Consider the following 16,592-nt stretch of genomic DNA (forward strand, 5'->3'; position numbering starts at 1 on the left):
TTCCCCTAGAAAGAAGGGAATTCTGCCTCTGGGCTGTGTTTGGACTCAGGGTGAATATCAACTATTCTCTAGTATCCAGTCTCCCAGCCTACTACACAGATTTGGGACTTATAAGCCTTCACAATCCCATGATCTAATTCCTTAAATCATATTCTCTTTTTCCTTCTTCTCCTCGTCCCTCTTCTCCTTCCCCTCTTCTTCTTGTCTCTTTCTCCCTTCCCCTCCTCTCTCCCTCTTTTTCTCTCCTTCCCATCCTTCTTTCTTCTACACACACACACACACACACACACACACACACACACACACACTGCACTGGAGAACCCTAATACATTCATATTCCATAGGGTCAGCTACATTTCATGAGACCAAGAATCTGATTTAAAATACTTTAAAGGGTAAGAAAAGTCTGCAAGAAAAATACAACAAAGAACCAAGATCTAAAGTAAGAATGTTAGACTAGTATAAAAGAAGCAGATGTGAACAACTGTACAAAGAACAATCAATAGCATTTACCTCTGAAGTAGAAGTGAGGAAATGGGTAGATAACAGAGACTATCCACAATTACTCTCATATTTCTTTGACTCTAAACCACACTGTTTTGTTTTTTAGCATTTAAAACTCTCTAAATTTGTGATGACTTGTAATTGCTATCAGCCAAGTGGCAGTCCTGATGTAGTTACCATTGTCTGTTCATACACATCAGAATCAGCAGCATCAGTGTCAGAAGCTGGAAGCAAAATCCTTGCACACAGTGAAACTCTCTTGAGAAATGCATCAACTCTTTAAATTTATTATGCATTTTATTAGTGCATGTTTGCAGTACATAGTGATTACGTTTATCATGGGGCACTGGTACAGGTACATAACACATCTTAATTCGTTTTTGTCCCTTCCCCACCCAGCTCTCCCTGCTCCCTCCAACCCTTGATCCCCTTCCCATCTGAAAAAGCTCTATTTTCACTTTTTAATTGTCTCTTTTTTTAATCCTTTTTCTCTTCCTTTCCTCCCCCCCTCACCTCTTGTGCCCAAAGTATTAATGAAGACAGATAACAGGAAATAGGGAAATCTTTTTCATCAACTCTTAATGGCTGGAAAACACTGTGTGAGGAATGAATCGAGAAGAGATTCAGAAGACTCATCTTCCAAGGTGAAGAAATGTAAACAATGGGCTTTATTTATAGTTTCCCTCTTTTGAATGCATGAAAGTGATGTAATATTTTTAAAATACCATTTAAAGTTTCTTTCACCATATATAATGCTTTCATATTAAGAAAATATTGTGCATAGGTGAAGATACAAAGGATTTTTGTAAGCAAATAACATAAAGGTGTGTCTTACAATGAATCTGATTTTAGTTGTGTTGAAAAGCAGCAACTTACTGGCTCTCAGAGTTCCTATCTATAGAACCAACGACAGCATCAGCCATCACTGAAACACGCATCGGGTATCGTGGAAAGTGAGAACGCTGGGCTGCAGTGCAGCTCATGTCAGACTTCACCCGAGCAGCAATAAGAACCCTCATGCATCTGACCTGGGCAAGAAGATCTCAGGGACAAAGGGCTGAGCCTGCAGAAGAAGGACATCACTGCCTGCAGCTGCAGAGGGTAGGGACGCAAAGATCTATTTTCCAATACAATTCTAACAAGCAGCAATCTGTGGGGCAACTGCCCAAGGCACTCAGGTTCACAGTTATTAAACTGAAAACAGAGAAAGTGGAACTCAAATCTAGATGTTTGTTGTTACTCACACCTCACTCAAAATATAACTTCTAACATTCCAATTAAAACTAGCCCCAGAATGGAAATGCCTTCTATAATTCTTCTCCTCAAAAAACAATGATAGAACTGCACAAAATCATTAAAAACAATCACTTCAAGGTTCTACAAAATGTCAAAAGCATAGAAGAAATTAAGTATCTTTAATTCAAAGAAAACTACTGAAGATGGGGTAAGAATGGAGTGGCATTTTAACCTAAAACCATTCCCATACACCACCTCCTACAACTCCATCCCTGCAGTAGTTGGACCAGGGCCCAAGACTTGGGAGGCGTGAAAACTAACACCTTCAATGCTGGAAGGGACTGACTGGATTTGGTGCAAAGTGTAGAGAAGCACCAACTCCATGAGCTAACTCAGTGGCAAACACAGTGGACCCTCAAGTTATGACCGGCTTGACCCAGGAACAACTTGGGTTAATTAGGTTAAATGAAGATTCATCTGCCTCTCATTATCTATAGCATGTACCCAGGTAAACATCCAGATCCCAGCTATATTGACTTACAACCAACTTGAGTTACAACCAGCCCTCAGGAACCAATACAGTTCCTAAAGTCGAAGGTTCACTGTAATAGTAGAAGGCCATTATCACAACCGCCTGTAGTTGTGATCCTGGGCCATAAAATTATTGACCAAAAATACTGCAGTCATGAATATCAGCCCTTCACCTCACCTAATCCCAAAATGAGAAAGCTTGCCATTTTTTTCTGCCCTCCTTATGACTCCCCCTCCTCACCCACCAAGACCTTCAGGAAGAGATCCAATGGTACACAGTATATGTACATACATATATACACACACACACAATGTACATACATGTGTGTATACATAACAATTATATTGTATGTACATGTAAATATATACAAAGCAGTATATATTATACAATTATATATACATATATATATGTATATAATAGACAATTGCGCATATATATACACACATATACATATAGTATACATAAAGTGATTCAATGGGGGACTTTATTCTACTTTGGTTAACAAAACTCAGTAACTTTACTTCTTGAGTCTCACCTGGCTTCTAATAAGGTGAAACTACAAAAGGGTTAATTTCAGGCCAAAGAGGTTTTATTACAAATAGTAATAGAAAAGAATATATTATTAAATTCAAAGACAGTTAGAATATTGGCCTGAATAATTAACACTTCTCTTGGCATCTTATAACTCTGAGGCTGGGGAACTGAAGTATCTCTCTCAGCTCACAAGTTCCTCTTTATTATCTCCCATGGAGTTCTCATCATATGTTGTCCAGAGAAAAATGAGAATGCTGACCTCCTAATGTCAAGCTATGTAACAGTCAAATGGAATCTTCCTGCACCAAAGAAGGTAGTAATTTGTGGTAAGAAAATTAATAATGAACATTAATGTTGTTCACATGAAGTTTCCCTGTACTTTATTCTTATACTGTACTTAGAAATGTATACAATATATTTTTTAAACATTAAGAAATTTTTTCTTTTATTATATGTTTGTGATACATAATACCTTCATTGTAGGGAATCAGTATACACCGTTATTGCATCCCAATCCTTTTTACTTCCCCTTCCTCTCTAATTTGCACCATCCTCATATCCCTTTTCTATCCCCACAGTCTATCTCTGTATTTCCTATCATCTAGCTTTTATTTTGCTCTTTAAATTATTTACACTTTGGGTTTCTTATAGAAGAGAAACCACAGGATATTTAACTCTGTCTGAGTTATTTCACTTACCATTATGGTCTCAAGATGCATCTATTTTCTTACAAATGACTCAAATGTATCCTCCTTTATTGAGATAGATAGATATATATATAGATATATATATATAGATATATATATATATATCTGTGTGATATATGACATTTCCTTTATCCATCCATCTATTGATGAGTATATAGGCTACTTCCAAGATTTAGCTGTTGAGCTGTGCTGCTGTAAACATGGGTATGTAATATGTCTTTCACTCTTCCAGGAAGACACCCAGAAGACGTGTAACTGGGTCAAATGAACTCTTTCATTTTCTGAGGAATTTCCATACTGATTTCCACAGGGGCTGTACTAGTTTACAGTCTCACCAATAGTGCCGAGAGTTCATTTCCCCCACAACCTCACCGGTATCTGGTGTTTTGTGACTTCTTGGTGATATTTATTCTCACTGGAGAAAGATGGAATCTTAGTGTTATTTTGATTTGCATTTCTCCAGTGGCCAAAAACACCAAAGACTTTTTCATTTAACTCTTTGTCATTTGTACTACTTCTTTTGAGAAGAGTCTATTAATTTTGATTGCCCATTTTTTGAGTTAAGTTTTTGGGGGTCTAATTTTTAAGTTCTTTATATATTCTAGACACTAGGCCTCTGTCAGAGGAATAGCTGAAAATTTCTTTTTTCCAATTCTGCAGGCTGTCTCTACTCTGTCGGCTGTTTCCTTTGCTGTGCAGAAGCTTCCTGATTTGATATAGTCCTACTTGTTGATTGTTGGTGTTATTCTCTGTGCAAGAGGGGCTCTGTTCAGAAGGTCTTTGCCTATGCCTCTGTCCTCAGGAGTTTTACCTACTCTATATTCCAGCAGACTTGGTGTGTCTATATTTACAACTAGGTCTTTGATCTATTTTGATTTCAGTATAAAGTGAGAGATATAGGTCTATGTTCATTTTTCTGCATGTGGATGACCAGTTTTCCCAGCAACATTTGTTAAAGAGGCTATTTTTCCTTCAGGATATGTTTTTGATCCCTTTGTTGAAGATCAGATGGCCGAATGGGTCTGGGTTTGTTTCTACATCCTCAATTCTGTTCCATTGGTCAGTATATTTTGTGTCAGTACCATGTAGTCTTCATCATTATAGCTTTGTAATATAACTTGAAATCCAGGATTGTGATGCCTCCTGCTTTGTTTGTATTGCCCAGGATTGCTTTTGCAATTTTGGATCTCTCTGGTTTCATACAAATTTTGGGATTTTTTTTCTAGTTCCATGAAGAATGCTGTTGGTATTTTAACAGGGATTGCATCTATATATCATTTTGGTAATATGGCCATTTGATAATATTGTTTCTGGCTCTCTAGGAACAGGGTATGTCTCTATTTTCTGACATCTTCTTTAATCTCTTTTTTCACAGTACTGTAGTTTTCACCCTGTGAATAGGATTGTTTTCTAGATTTCTTTCTTGGTGGCTCAGTGTTAAGACAAATTAATTCTTTTTAATTGTAAGAAAAAGAAGGTAGGGCTGGGGATTTAGCTCAGTGGTTCTGCTGCCTGCCTTCCAAGCACAAGGTCAGAAGTTCGGATCCCCAGTACCAAAAAAAAAAAAAAAAAGAATAAGAAGGTATATATAAACACAGGAATTTGAATATAAAACTAATTCTCAGAATGAGAACTTGGGGTTTTTTACTTATTATAATAGTAAATGTGGAAAATACACACAACAGAGTAATTTTACCTTGAATATGGAAACATCTTCTGAGCCTAACAATGGGTTATCATGCAGTCATTAAAACGGACCATGTGTAGCTTTTACTGCTTTGAGAATATATAACTGAAAAAGGATAGGAAAACTTATATTAAATGAAGCATTATTTATTTTACCATTAATGAATGATGAAATAAAAAAAGATTTCCTTTAATTTACTAAGCCTAAAATATGTATGCCTAAATTGGTACATATTATATTCATTACCTATCTACATGTCATATTCAACTTGTATTTGAAAGTTCAGGATGTTTTATAGTAAAGATATGAAATAAATTAAGAATCATATGCCAAGATGAATTTTCATGTAGAATATCAATAAAAACTTCCTAAAATAATCCACAAATTTGGTGACTTCTAAGAGACTAATTGCTAAGTAGTACACAAGGAATTATGACTGGGAATCACAACATTTTGTGTTTATTTTAGTACTTAGAATATTTGCTATACCACCTCTGAGATTAACATTTCCAGAGTAAATCAAAATGTAAACTAACTGATCCAAGATTCCAGGAATGCAAGCCAAGGCTGAGATCATCATGTTAAAAATAGCTAACAGTGAAGTTACAAGTTATATTTGTATGAGGTGCAGTTCACACCCAAGTCAGAGAAAATTAGGAACACACAGTACATACTGAATTCACTTAAAAGATTTTCCCTTCAGAGATGAACAGAAAGGAAGTACAAAAACAAAATCCTAGAAATCTCCTCCTACTCAATGTGGAAAGAAGTCTTTTTCAGATTTTGATTCTTAGGTTGGACAGGTCAGGTTTGTGACATCAACAGCATGTCCAGGTAGAAATTCTAGGAAGCAGTTAAAAATTAAGATATTTACAAATTAAGGAAATAAAATGTAGTTCTTCTTCTATCTACCATTTATTCCAGCAGTCTTTTGTAGTTTAGGTTCTCCCAAAACAAACCCTAATAGGGAGATTCAACTGCCAGCAGTTTGGGAAAGTACAGAAAACACTGTAGAGAAGCAGGACAGGGACAGGAAGGCAGCCAATAAATGGTGTATTATAAAGGTTACTACCTTGTGAGCAGCTGGAGCTTAATCTCCTAGGAAACTTTGAGAACCAGTATAAAACACAGAGCTCCAGAGGTGGCCCACCAGGGTCAATCACTGGTTGCAGACTGCTATGGATGTGGGCCAACTCCATGGAGCTTCCTGTTCTTCTGGAGCCAGGATGGAGAGTGTGCGGAAGGTGGTAAAGAGATGGTAGGAGGCAGCCTGGAAAGGCAAAGAAAAGGCCTCCAAAGGGCTGGGGATTTAGCTCAGTGGTGCTGCTGCCTGCTTCGCAAGCACAAGGTCCTGAGTTCGATTCCTGTACCAAAAAAAAAAAAAAGAAAGAAAAGGCCTCCAGTCCCAAGACTTCCGGGAGAGTCCTTATCAGCCCTCAGGCAAAGAAAGGCAGATTCTAGCAGTCAGTGGGAAGTAGGAAAACTGTAAGGAAGTGCTAAGGTACAAGGGATGTGCCAAGGCTCTGAGGGCATCTACTCAACCTTATCCCTAAATGTAATCCCCATTATGAGATATTACAGGTAGGACCAGGTGGAACCTTTATGTGGTGGTCAGGGTTCTACCTTCATGAATGATTAATACACTTATGCAAATAGTGTATTAATGAATTAATAGGTTAATAGGCTTTCTCAAGAATGGGCATGGTATAAATGAGTTGGGTTTGACAGCTTCCAAGAGACTGATTCCAAAGTAGTGACTCCTCCAAAGTATTTGTACCATTTTTTCATTCCTACCAAAAATAGAATGCATGTACCTATTGCTCTATACCCTGTTCAGTATTTGATACTATTAGTGTTTTGTGTTCTGCTCATTCCAAGAGGTGTGCAGTAGTATTCCATTTTGTTTTAACTTACAAATCCCTATTGACATATGTTGTATGGCATCCCATTAACTTATATGCCCTCTATAGTATATTTGTTAGTCTCTGGTCTACATTTTAATTGGAATGCTTATTTTCTAATTATTGAGTTTTAATAGCTCTTTATAGGTGCTGGATAACAGTTTTTTGCCGGATATATCTTTGCAGGTACTTTCTCCCAGTCTGTAGCTTGTCTTCTCATTCCCTTGGCATTGTCTTTCACAGAGCAGAAGAGGTTATGCTTGCTGAAACGGTACTACATCTTGACCTGTGTGATGCTTACACAAGTATATTTAAGCTGGACCCTTAAGATCTGTACCATTTATTCTAAATATATTGTCCCTAAAATGTTAGAAAAGTCATCAGAGATAGAAGAGTGAGGCGATTCCAGGGTCACAGAAGTCAAAGAGCCAAGATTGACTTTGTCCTTGTGGATTCCAGATCATCTCTATTTGTTCCTCCTGATTGCTAACCCTGCTATTCACCACCAGATGCAGAAATACAAACCCTCTCTAGACATCTTCAAATCTCTATAATAAATAGCTCAGTCTATGTCATTTTTGAGGTTCTGCCTACCTGGTGGGACCCCAAACAAATCCAAGTGCCTATCAGCATTCCGATCTTTCCATCTAGAGTCTGAGCTACCTTCTCTTTCACTCTCTATACTGCAATCACCCATCATGCTTATTATACAGACTTTGCATATTCTCTTCTTTCTACCTAACATCCAATCCCTCCTGTCTTTAGCCTTTGTCTAATTACAGTCCACCTTCTCTGACGTTACTTTCTGGCTCAGGCACCTTTCTTTCACAGCATTTACCATAGCAGTTTTACATTACTTCTTTATTTTTTCTTCGCATTCACATGTAGTTTTATTGTAACAAAGCAACTTGTACACTTTGAACATTTAAAACTGCGCATCACCTTTTCATTTCCAGTGAAAACAAGAAAGAATTTTAAAATAAACCAAAAAATTACAATAGAGAATGTCAATTCCAAATAAGACCCTACAGGTTCTGCTGATTCTCCCCATCAAGTGGCAGGGCTCAAGTCATCATTAGGAAAGAATTTTATTTTAAAAGTGTCATCTTAAACTGCAAGGATGTCTGTTGACATCACAATTAAACAGGCCAAAGGAGAAGCCATGTCGTCAAATGCCCACTTAACCCACCCAAACATCTCAAACCCACCCTTTGCTGACCTTCTATACCCCATTTAAAAATTTTTTTTCCTTTTTTAAACAAGAGAAAGTAGACAGGTAGGTGTTGGTAAATACTAACTGTCCATATTCACATAGAGACGCAGTGTAATCTCTGAGCCCAATATACAGAGAAAGGAGGAAAAGAGCTAGACTTCTATGCACTGCTACACAGGGGCTGAGCGCCCTCCAGCTTCCCGCAGAGCGAAGGCAGCAGAAGGGTTTTCTTTTTGCCCACAGAGCACGGTGGTGTTGATTCCATACAGTTTGTGTGGAGACAGGAGGGGTTTTTAATGAATTTAGAACAGAAGGTTGTGGACATCCTTTTCCCATTGTATTCTGCTCAAGGTATCTCCCCACAAAATAAGTCAAGAACCATGGTGTTTGAGAAAAGACTTCAAGAACAGGGCAACTGAGCACAAGAGGGGGTAAAAAGACTGCAACTTGCTCCCAGGGACTGGAGAAAAATTTTTAAAAGGAAGAAGAAAAAAAAGAAGGTTGGAATCCATCAGTGTTCAATTAGTCATCTTCTCCTTCATCCTCCTCTCCTTCCTCCCCTTCAACATCATCTTCATCTTCTTCACCTTCATCCTCATCCCCTTCATCAACGTCTTCCAATCCTTCTTCTTCATCACCATCATCTTCTTCTCCATCCCCGCCCTCGTCATCCACATCAGGAACCAAGAAGCACTGCAATGGATTTGGCCAAACATCATCTTTGATGACCTCTCCTAACTCATCTGCACCTGCATCAGAATGGTCGGCAAACCAGATAAAGAAGCTCTCGGGTTCTTCATGCTGCCTCTTCCTACTGGCTTTATTCTGTGTTTGACTTGAATGTTTCGTCAAATCCTTTCCAGATTTCCATTTGATTTCAGTGGACCTTGAAGATGGATCACCACTCTCATTCAGATGAAATTCTTTGGAGAGAACTTTATTTTCGAAGTAAGGATTTTCATCAAAATAAAAACCTATTCTGTAACCTGATTTTATATCTTCAAATTCTGTCACTTTGACTCTGGTCAAATAATGCAATGCCTCTTTGTCTTCCTCCCCAAGCAGTGCAGACACTTGTGGATGGTTAACAAATGTCGTTACCCAAAAATTTAGATTTTGGCAATCAATTCTGACCTCTTCTGAAAAAATGGTTGGTGGAGTTTGTTATATTTCTGTTCTGCTTTCAATATCTCCTCACTGGCTTGTTCATTAAGTCTGTCTATTTCATTTTGTACTTCATCAATATGTTCCATTGCTTCTTGTTGTTCTTTTTCTGAGGTCTTGCTGGCCTCGTCATGGTTGGAGTTGAGCTCCTTCTTTGATTACTTCTTAATTAGTTAATTCTATCTTTCTCACTATTATAAACTCAAAAATAAGAAGTCTGTGTTGGCTCTACTCACATATCCCAAGCAGCTAGAAAACCACCTGGAATGTGATAAACACTCAATAAATATGTGTTGAATGAATGAATACTTGTTCTGAGTCAAGCACTGTATTAAGTGCTTGTTTGGTTTTCTTTTATCATAGACTGAGACTGGTACTATTATCATTGCCATTTTGCAGATGAAGGTACATATTGTCGGTGGTAAGACTGACAGCCTTCTATTTGTAGAAAAAACAGATTACATCAGCATTCACACTCTCAATCCCTGCATCCTCACAAGACTATAAAGCCAATAAGAATTGTTTTCTTCATTTGACAAATACAAAAGCTGAGATTTAAAAGGTAGTTGATTTAACAAAGGTTGTATTGGGTTCTAAAGGACCCAGTTCTGGCCTCAAATTCAACCCCACACTGTTAGTGATGTTCAGGTTCACCAACCCTACCACGACTGATCTCTACAGTGAGCTGTGTGTCCTATCTCCTTCCAGAGATCAGTAAAGTCCACGGGAAGAGACAACACAGCACCTTAAAAGTACACAGTTGTATGCTCATAACAATGTCGTGGCTTATTTTTTAATAGCGTCATTTTACCACATCTCAAGCCCTTTAATGAAAGGAAATGTAGAATGGAAAATATGTATATCATATCTTATTTATATGTAAAGTGTTTTCAAATTACTGTACTTAGCTTTTCATAAAGAAATGGAAGGTAAAAGAAACACAGTAAAGGAAGAAAGCGTATGGAAGGTTGGTTTGAAATATTCATTTGTGTCAAACTGATTTTATGTCTTCCCTATACATCATTTAGTTTTAAATTTTAATCTAAAATTTTTTTTAAGTTTTTAATTTCTGGTCTGCAGACCATGTAATGAAAGTCAATTCCACAATTCACTGGAATAATTACACTGATATCCTAGCTCCTGATGATAAAAGTGCCCATTTTACTATCTAATAAGTAATGTTCTTTTTATCTCAGCCATATGCTGTTCCATCATTTGACAGAAGAATAGCAAAAACAAAGCAAGTATCTTCTCTACATGATGCAAAAAGCTTCTTTACACAGCACCTATCACAGAGTAAGCACTATAAAGGGCCAGCTACACATGGCTGCTGGTATTGATTCAAGGGAACTACAAAGGTATCGCGTGCCTACCATGTTACATGTATTGCCCTATAGGCTTTGCAAACAAGCATTTCAATACAGACTGCACCAAAAGAACTTTTTAAAATGCTGGTGCCTGCGTCCAACACCAAAATTTCCTAACATAATTATTCTGGAATGAAGCCTGGGAATAGGGTTTTGTTAAAGCTTCCCATGTAATTTAAATGTGCAGCCAAGCTTGAGAAACACTGATTAAATAAATGTGTCACTTCATTTCATCCTCAGAAGTTACTTTACTGACTCCATTTTACAGATGAGAAAACCGAGGCTCAGAGAGATTCGGGCAGGTCTGCTGGACTCTAAAGACCTTTGCACCATACTGTGTTGCCTTCTGAGTGATAAATGTGCCATAGCCATTAGTCTGTTTACCATCATTTTGAAACTCTGCTAAGGAGACAAACAGTTTCTTTGCAAATATGCATGCTGGATAGTAAAGGGGCCCCTCTATTTTGAGCTCTTTTGTTTATTTGTTTTTGCTTCATTTATAAATACAGACCATGAACCGCAGAGGGGTCATGTAATCAATTTCATGAGTCTCAATAAACATGTATAATTGAAGTAACAGAATAGATGAAAATATTACAGTACCACATCACATTGTATGTACTAAGAAAAGTATTAACTGTTAAATACTATCTCAAAATTTTTGTTTCTCTGTATTTATGGGAATTATATAAAGAAGGAAATCATATTACCATAGATGCACCAAAAGTAAGTTTAAAAGATATTCTAGAAACAGACAATCCTGAAAATGTTCCTCATTTTCTAGTCTTACTTGTAGTTTTCTCTAATGGGGAAGTATCTTTCTTCTCTACCCATCGGAAGCTCCATTTAGTTGTTCTCTTTCTTTCCTTCTCTCTCCAAGATAAAATTAACTGTCCTTCAGTGCATTCCCACTGCTAGAACTTACCACATTATGTCATTTTTTTAAAGTATTTAAAGTTTTTATTGGAAAGGGTAGTATTTCTCCTTCTGAGCAAGAAGAACAAAGCTTGAATCTGACATATAGTATAATTTAATTTTTTAAAAATTAGGCACAGCAACTCTCCAACATTTTACTCACAACATTTTGATATGGAATATAAATTATTGAAAATGAACCGTATCTTCCACCTGTCTGAATAAATCACAAATTCCCACTAGAGTGATTTTTAATAATTGGATTATCCATCTAATTCCTAACAATTTTCTCTCAAAAATGACATCCTATTCTCTTACCCACATTAATATAAAATGAGCTTTTCTGGTTCATGTTTCATCACTTGCTTTTAATTCAACGGGCATTTACTGAACAACTGCTACATAAAATTCACTAAATAAATTGTGGCTTATTTCTATTTTACGAATTATAATGGACACAGATTTTTAAAAAGCATTGATCCAGTAGAAACAACAATTTCATCAGCTCCACCAAACTATTTTCTTATCTATCTCCACTTTCATAAAGCCATTTTACCATCGTTCTCCTTTTCGGCTGTATTCAAATACTGGAACTTGATAACTCAAAAAAGATTTGACAAATAAATATTATATATGACTATATATGAATTTTATATCTTATATCCCTGGTCAGCTGGAAGTCATATATATCAGTGTGATACGAATAATTAAGAAGCTGTATGTAACAGTGGTGGCAAACCTACGGCACGTGTGCCAAAGCAAGCGTTTATCACTGACAGCTCTAAAAGATTCCAATTAATATGTGAACAACATATAAATTAAAATTTAACCTTGGGAAAAAAGGAATTTTGTGCATCCTTTGAAACCTCAGACGGCAGCTTGGAGGACTGTAGACTCAAAAGAAGAAAACAAGTTTAAAATTATAATAGGATAGAGATGAGAATTAAACTGTGAAGAATTCCAGTGAACTTGCATATTAATCCATAAAAATCTATTTTAGGAATTCACGAGAAAATTTCTGCCAGTCTTCCTGAAAAAAAAAAAACTTCAAATTTTCTAGTTACAACACACCATACAATTCTAAACTGTGGGGAGGGAAACTACATACCACTTTTTTATTTAGGACTTTGCACCCAAATAAAATGACTTTGTGATCTACTTGACACAGCTTCACTTAACACTAAAGGTTTAGCGGCTAGAGTCAAAATCCAGCCATGGCTGGCCCTGACCAGCGGAAAGCACAGATGATTCATCTCTGGAAGAGACAGCTACAGCATCCACATTGCTGAAGATGGCCAAAGAAGGTAAAGAATTGGTCATAAGCCAAGTATTTCCTCTTAGAGCACAGAAAGACTGGGAGGAGGCAAAACTCACAGCTTGCTACAACTTGAATTTCAATTAAATTTGGCTCCTTTGGGCCAGAAAAAGGAGTAGAGATAGGAATATGGAAAGTGTAAAAATATCCAAAACCATACTGTGATTCCAATATGGAATTTCAATATATTTTTTACATAAAGCAATGTTTTCCTGTTTTAAAGCCATTTACAAGAGTTCTGTGACCATTTCACTTAAATATTTAAACTGTACTATAGTTATCATTCCCTGCAGGTAGCGCACAACAAAACAATGAATTTCCTGTTTTGCTCATGTAGAACATTAGTTTTTACATTTTTAGATAACATTTATCTCACTTGCCAAATATGCAACTGAACATCATAGAGTTAAAATAATAATCTTTCATCTGTTATGGAATCTGAGACACTGCCTAAGTAGACTATCAAGGTAAAAATGATGCAAACACCAATCAGGAAGAGAGATTAAGTTACTAATGTACCCAAGAGACTATATGAACTCACGAGGCTTTTCTTTCTCAGCTTCCCAATCCATTTAGCTGGCTCCTTACAAACAAAGAACCACAACCAGAAGACAAAGTCTTAACTAGAAATCTATCAAAAGTGTAAATGAGACACATAAATTATAGTCACTTAACAAAAAAAAAGAGGGTGAGTCCATCACCCTCTGGAATGGTATACTGGAGACTCTGCAAGTTACATAGGACAAATATTCTTTGTCAAGATCAAATACTGTCATATAAAGCACAATGAATTATCACCTCACCCTAGCAAAAATGGCTGATATCAAAAAGACTAAAGATAACAAGTGCTGGCAAGGTTGAGCAAAGGGGACAAGGGCACTGTTGGTAAGAATGTTAATTAGTACAGCCATTATAGAAAACAGTATGGACATATTTGTAAAACTTATCCACAAGAATTCCAGAGGAGTCCAGTAGATCCAGTGGATTCCATTACTGGCTATATATCAAAAGGAAATAAAAACAGTATGTCAAAGAGACATTTGCATTCTCATGTTCATTTCAGTATTATTCACAATAGTCAAGAAATAGTACAAACTAAGCATCTATCAACAAATGAATGGATAAAGTAATGTGGTACATGTGAAAGACTATTCAGCTATGAATACTATTCATACTGGGAAATCCTGCCATTTGTGACAGTATGAATGGAACTGGAGATCATTACACCAAGTGAAGTATCCGGAATAGAAAGACAGGTACCACATATTCTCACCATGTGTGGAATTTAATGAAGTTGATCTCATAGAAGTTGAGAGTAGAATTGTGGTTACCAGAGACCAGGGACACTGGAGGCAGGAGGGGTGAGAAAAGGGTAATCAATGGGTATTAGGGTACAGCCAAATAGAAGTAAGAAGCTCTAGGGCTCAGTATGGTGACCAAAGATAATAATTATATTATGCACTGTACATTTCAAAACTCAGTTAAGTTTTTTAAAACTAAAGATAAAAATAAAAGACACAATAACAACAAAATTAGTCATCTAGTTTTCCTAAGGGAAATTATAAATCTCAATTATTAAAATAAGACCCGTAAGTAGGTGGTATAAATCTAACATTTCATTATTTGATTCCTTTATAACTGAGTTTTTAATGATCAGTTTAAATCAAAATTATATCACAAGACTTTCTGATAAAGGAAGAGGTTCTTTGGCATTTGGAGAGGAAATAAATGAGAATGATGACAGAGCATTTATCCAAACCCTTGACACTCTAATCTAGCAGTGATCAAAATGAAAATTTCTTCTATGAAATACTTTTGGTTATTATCATATTAGTGCTCATAATTTCAAAACAGTTATGTGGGCCAGTCTATAAACTTGAGTTTTCATTCATTATTTTAATATGTATCAAAAGTACCTAATGGACTCAGAATTATGACCACAACTTTCCCACTGGACTGGTTTGGACAGCAAAGACTAGGGCCTTTCTCTTGCTAGCCCTCCCTTGGAGGCAGAGAAAAGCTCATGCTCTAGTTTCAGCAGCCTGCAGACACACAGTGATTCTTAGTCCCCTGTGGGTAGCCTGGGATAGCTTTTAATGATGTGGAAAATGTGTGGAGATCGCAGCATTTGCTAAAGGTGAATTGTGAAAGGATTAGTAATGAACGAAAATTCTACTCTTAACAAAGACTCCAACATCCTTTCATGATAAAAACCTGGATAAAAATATGTATAAAAGGACCTTACCGCAAAATGATAAAAGTTCATTTATAACAAACCCACAGCCAATGTCACACCAACTGTTTCATCTGAAAGCACTCCCTGTAAAGTCAGGAACAAGAAAAGGATGTCCACTCTCACCACTCCTCTTCTATATAGTTAAGTAAGTACTCAAGACTGGCCAGAGGAATCAGACAAGAGGTGTAGATAAAAGGGATATGAATAGAAAGGAAGAAATCAAACTATCTTTATTTGCAAATGACAAAAGATCCAAAAACCTCCACCAAAAGACTCTTAGAGCTAATAAATTATTCAGCAAAGTAGCAGGATATAAAATCAACACACAAAAACTAATAGCACATCTGTATACCAATAATGAACCCACAGAGAAAGAAATCAGGAAAACAATTCCATTCATGATAACTTAAAAAAAAAAAAATCAAGTACCTAGGAATCAACTTAACCAAGGAGATGAAAGAACTCTATAAGGAAAACTAGAAGGAAATTGAAGAGGACATTTGAAAATGGAAAGACATCCCCTGCTCCTAGACAGGCAGAACTAGTACCATCAAAATGGCCACATTACCAAAAGCAATATAAAGCTTTTTGCAAGTCCTTTCAAAATATCAATGGCACTCTTCACAGGACTAAAAAAAGCAACCCTAAAAGTTACCTGGAACCAGAAGAGGCCCAGAATAGCTAAAGCAATCCTGAGAAAAAAGAGCAAAGCAAGGGACATTATAATGCTGGATTTCAAGATATACTATGAAGTACAAAGCTATAGTAATAAAAAAAAACATGGTATTGACACAAAAATAGACGTGTAAAAGGATAAAATAAAAGACTGAAAGATTTTTAAAAATCAAAAACCTATTAGTTTCTTCTAAAAATTAACTTTAAAAGACCACTAAGGAAGCAAACCAACCTTCTGGAATGGTTATGTAATTAGCGTAATGTAATTTCTCTCTGTTCAAACTGGAAAAATAGATGTTGAATTAGAGCCTAATTCAACTTCTGAGGGAGAACTTGTACTTAACCATAACAACATTGTTTTATCTATCCTTTGACAAGGATCTGACTGGTAGCTGAAAGGACACTTAAGAAGAAAAATATTTTGGTCTGAAGAAAAAAAAATTACCCCTTCCTGAAGAGAAAAGAAGGCAGTGAAAGTCCTGCCTGTTTTGCTTGTGCACAGGACTGTTCTGAGATGGGTAGCTGGAGCCACATTTCATATCTTAAGTTTGGGTCTTCAGCACCCACTCTTGTGTGTTTGGAAACAAAACCAAAGTTGCTTTCAGA

General features: G+C 36.6%; 2 protein-coding genes across 5 annotated transcripts in view; both read right to left on the reverse strand.

Annotated features, from left to right (window-relative positions):
- The window catches only part of Ttll7 (tubulin tyrosine ligase like 7), a 160,276-nt gene that overhangs the window by 105,977 nt on the left and 37,707 nt on the right, over positions 1 to 16,592 (reverse strand). The window lies entirely within an intron of this gene.
- On the reverse strand, positions 8,660 to 9,636 carry LOC101710886 (protein SET-like; the record flags this gene model as incomplete). The annotated part of the gene is given in 2 exon segments (XM_087212776.1): positions 8,660 to 9,426; positions 9,429 to 9,636. Coding segments are annotated over 2 exon segments (798 nt in total), but the record flags the coding sequence as incomplete, so codon positions are not given.

The sequence above is a fragment of the Heterocephalus glaber genome, unplaced genomic scaffold, assembly GCF_053883595.1.
Source record: "Heterocephalus glaber isolate CG9 unplaced genomic scaffold, H.glaber_assembly_v1.0 deba00001442, whole genome shotgun sequence".
Classification (NCBI taxonomy): Eukaryota; Metazoa; Chordata; class Mammalia; order Rodentia; family Bathyergidae; genus Heterocephalus; species Heterocephalus glaber.